The 4,163-nt window shown below is 38.2% G+C and overlaps 1 protein-coding gene across 1 annotated transcript; it reads right to left on the bottom strand.

The window, feature by feature from the left end:
* Window positions 1-237: 237 nt before the first annotated feature.
* On the bottom strand, window positions 238-2,372 carry LOC128607849 (transcription factor Dp-1-like). Its single transcript, XM_053625070.1, has one exon. It carries the CDS (start codon window positions 2,370-2,372, stop codon window positions 1,602-1,604), a length of 771 nt encoding a protein of 256 aa, XP_053481045.1. The 3' UTR covers window positions 238-1,601.
* Between the last annotated feature and the right edge of the window lie 1,791 nt (window positions 2,373-4,163).

Genomic DNA, 4,163 nt, shown 5'->3' with positions numbered 1-4,163 from the left:
AGACAAAGACACTAAGACAACTTGGTATAACACTGTGGCATGAAACAAAACACCGAGACATAAACGACAAGAGTCTAGGACAACGAAAGACAAGGACTATATATATATATACACACACACACACACACACACACACACACACACACACACACACACACACACACACACACACACACACACGAGTGCTCATTAACAAAACGTGAATCAGGTGCAGGTGGCATGTGACAGCTAGTGCAGTGCAGTGGCTGATGGGAAGTGGAGTCCAGAGTTTCTTGATACATGACACCACCATTTAAATGAGTAATGGTTTGGAGTAGGAACATAGTTTTAAACAATCATAAAGCTCGGACTATCCATTTATTTAGTGCATAAAAAAATGGGTTTCTGGGTTAAAATGACTGAAAATCATGGAGCAGATATAGTTCAAGAAAATAATACAAAGTAAGCTTGTTTTGGATGAAGTATAGTGAAATAAATATTTTTAAAAACCTTTCACAACAGTTCATTATCATACTTTTTTTTCCCTTGTTCATTCAATTTTATTTTCCAGGTCATTCCAGTATGAATCAATAACACACAAAAAAAAAACCTTTGCTTTGCAAATCAACCTTTGTATTAGAGACAATCTTAAAGATTTACAAAAAAAAAAGAAAAGAAAAAATAAATAATTTAGTTGCATTAACTTGTCCAAAATGTTTTTTTATTATTTAAAAATGGTATGTAGGTTAATTATCAACATACAGTAAATCTTAAAATAAAGATATGAATAAAAGAGTACAAATACCGTGTATGCTTTTGTTAGCCCTTCCTGAAATAAGGAGTTTAGACACACAGAAGAACTGCAGAACAACCCCATGTCCATATAAACCCATATAAAATGTATATTATCTGTAAGATATTTGTTCTTCTTTCAAAAATAATTGTTAAAAAAAAGGAATTTACATAATGAACATCTGCGGAACAATTTAATATTCATTTCTTAACTAGACACACTGCGTTTGTAATTACAAATCAAATGTTATTATAACATGACACTTGGTGGAAGGTGTTCAACTCCAAAACCCACCTAAGGTAAGAAAACAGTTGCCTGTATGAAAAGTAACAGTTTAACAAAAAAAAAAAACAAACAAGCAAAAAAATCTGCCATATCAAACTGAAGGTTAGGAAAATGTCTATCCAATAACTCAAAGCATATTCAAATCTTTGGACAGGAAAAGTCCATTTAAATTGATGGTCATAGTGGATAAATTACAACTAGAGGATCACATGAGCATTAAAGTCTCAACTTCCAACAGAAGGAAAAAAAAATAAGTGTTACGAAAGAATCAAACAGTGACGGTGGAGGTTAAAAAAAAGGGAGGGGGTGTGGTCAAAAAAAAAACACTAAATAAAAAAAACTCTATTTCCAAAGCACCACTGAGATCCTTGTCAAGGCAGCTGCACTTTGCTCAGCAGACTATGAAAGGTTGCTAAGAACGTACAACCATACGAGGATTTTCAGAGGTCACAGAACTGAAACCTCTCATCACAACATACATCACACTTCAGCCACACCACCGTGCTGTAGGCGGTGCTGACTCAGGCGAAGGCAGGGTGAAGAGTTAATCTTCATCATCATCATCAAAGTCCTCATCATCCTCATCTTCGTCCTCTTCCTTGTCTTCCAGGAAGGATGCCGGAGTATCACGAGAGCTGCCATGGTACGAGCTGTTGGAGCTGGAGGCCATAGTGGAAACAGCTCCGTTATCACTGTTTGTATGAGAATGTCTGTGGACTCCCTGTGCCATATCTGTTACATAAGGTTCCAGCGCTTTAGGTATGAGGGTTCGGGCTATCTTCAGATTTTCCGGCGTACATTTGCCGGAGTCGAGCCCAAGCGCCATGCCCATGCACTTCAGCACCTCGATCTTCTCATGGATCTCAAACATGTTGTCAAAGTTAAACAGGTACTCAAACTTGTCATTTGAGATGCTGCAGTCGATGACGGTCTTCTTGCTGGTGTTCACTATGATGAAGGGGAGGTGGATGACTGTGGTGGGAGGAGGTCTGTGGTTCTTCTGCTCTGCCTCGCGATTCCTTTGCACCAGGCGCTTGAAGGCTATTTGCTGTAGTATAAGCTCTTGAAGCTGAGACTGCTTCTGCTTGATTCTTTCAAGTCGTCGCTGGCCCTCGGCCTCCAGGTCCTTGCACTCCTGAGCAGAATTAGTTGGGAAGCCGATCCATTTGATTTCCTTCTTGTCTTTGGAGATGATGTTCATCGCCATTAGGACATTTAGTGCATCATATATCCTCCGCCGAATAATTTTCTGGTCATAAACATGAGCGTCATTGGGAGAGATGTTGTCTCCAGAACTCAGCTCAGTCACTTTCATTATCATACTTTTATTAAAACCAAATTGTTGACACTTTACAATAAAATACAAATAAACACGTTGTTATTTGTACAATTTGTTAGCATTACTTATTGCATTAAGTATTATGAACTAACAATGAACAACAATTTTTACAGCAAGTTGATGTCATGTTATGTGGGTTGGAGATGGATGCAAGTGCAGTTAAAGCATTTATTAAAGATACAGGCAGACAGATTCAAATTAATAATAATAATAATAATAACAATTCCTTAGATTTATATAGCGCTTTTCTAAGCACTCAAAGCATTTTTTACATTGTATGGGGAGAAATCTCAACCACCACCAGTGTGCAGCATCAACCTGCATGATATGACGGCAGCCATAGTGCACCAGAACACCCACGACACACCAGTGTAAGAAAAATGATGAGGATGTTGAAGGTCTCAAAGAAGAACAACTTTATTCCAGCATGGTAGTGACATGAAGCACTTCGGGTTCATCAGAGTCAAAGTGAGCCCCAAACAATATCAGCACAGACATTTTATACTTTGTTTCAAACCAGGTTTTCTGTATGTAATGTAAATGAAATTTCATTCTAAATGTAAATTAAGGATAGCATTTGATGTGATCACTTTCCGTTCTCACAGAATGGATGTTGTTACAGGTGTGACCCCAGATGGTGAGGTGCTAGGGTGGTAGAGACAAATGTCTTTCTGTATGCTAATTACGGTCACATAGCCCCTTTGTTCAGGGATGTCCCACTGCCGCTCCCATACTATAACTGTGTGAATGTCACTTTAGGTGGTATTATACACATATTACTGAGACTGAGATAAATTGTGCCTTTGATAATTCTGCCTTTTTGGGGAACAAGCTTATCCTAACACAGTTCTGGGTGGAATCTGCTGAGAGGCAGTCTGTAATTTCTTACAGTCCCCCCTTTGATGTTCTTGGTCCTAAAGAGGCATTACATCAACCCCCTTCATACAGATTACACCTCCTGCATTGGGCAGGTGCACAGTGGCAGTGAAACCCTGCCTTAGGTTGTCCTCCTCTGGCCACTGTAGAATCTTACCCATCATTGGGTCATCACCTCATGAACACTGGTTAATGATCCCTCCAATTACGCAAAATTTTATCATAGGGTTTCACTTTTAATTTGGTACTATATAAAATGTTTCTTGGGTTAGGAAGAGAGGCATTCAAGAACCATCACAGCCAGTGGGAACATCCTAAAGTGATCATTGAGTTATCTGCAATTTGGCATCTTAATAAAGAACACATACAGCATAACATAATGCATTGGCAAACAATGAGGGATATACATATGCAAACAGCAGTTTTGAAAAAAAATTAAACCTGAATAAGCAATAGCTAAGTTTCCGTCATGCATTTGTTTTGTCAAAACTTTGTCCTTCTTGTTGTGCTTTAATAACGTGACTATATTTCTTTTGCATCAATGACATTAGCATATTGTATAGTTTGGGGTAACTCAAATTCTGGGATATTTTCCACAAAACCTAGTTGTTCCTCTGGATTGTGCATTGTGCAAGCTATGCATCATGCTTGGCAAATGGACTGCTTACAATAGTTTGTCTGTTGCTCTTCGGTCTGATTTTTTCTGTCACTGAAGGGTCACTCTGTTGAGTGCATTTCAGGCCTGCTGGTTCTCTAATGTTGATAGCTGCAATTGATTCTAGCTATGTGACACCTGAAAATGTTATTTTTGTTAAATGTTAAATGTTATTTAACAGCTTTCTTTGCTTGCTCATCAATTATAAAATTACCATCAACATGTTTGTCCCATAC

This window comes from Ictalurus furcatus, chromosome 5 (assembly GCF_023375685.1).
Source record: "Ictalurus furcatus strain D&B chromosome 5, Billie_1.0, whole genome shotgun sequence".
Taxonomy (NCBI): Eukaryota; Metazoa; Chordata; class Actinopteri; order Siluriformes; family Ictaluridae; genus Ictalurus; species Ictalurus furcatus.
Note: the sequence above shows the minus strand (reverse complement) of the source record. Positions and strands in the feature narration are given on the sequence as shown.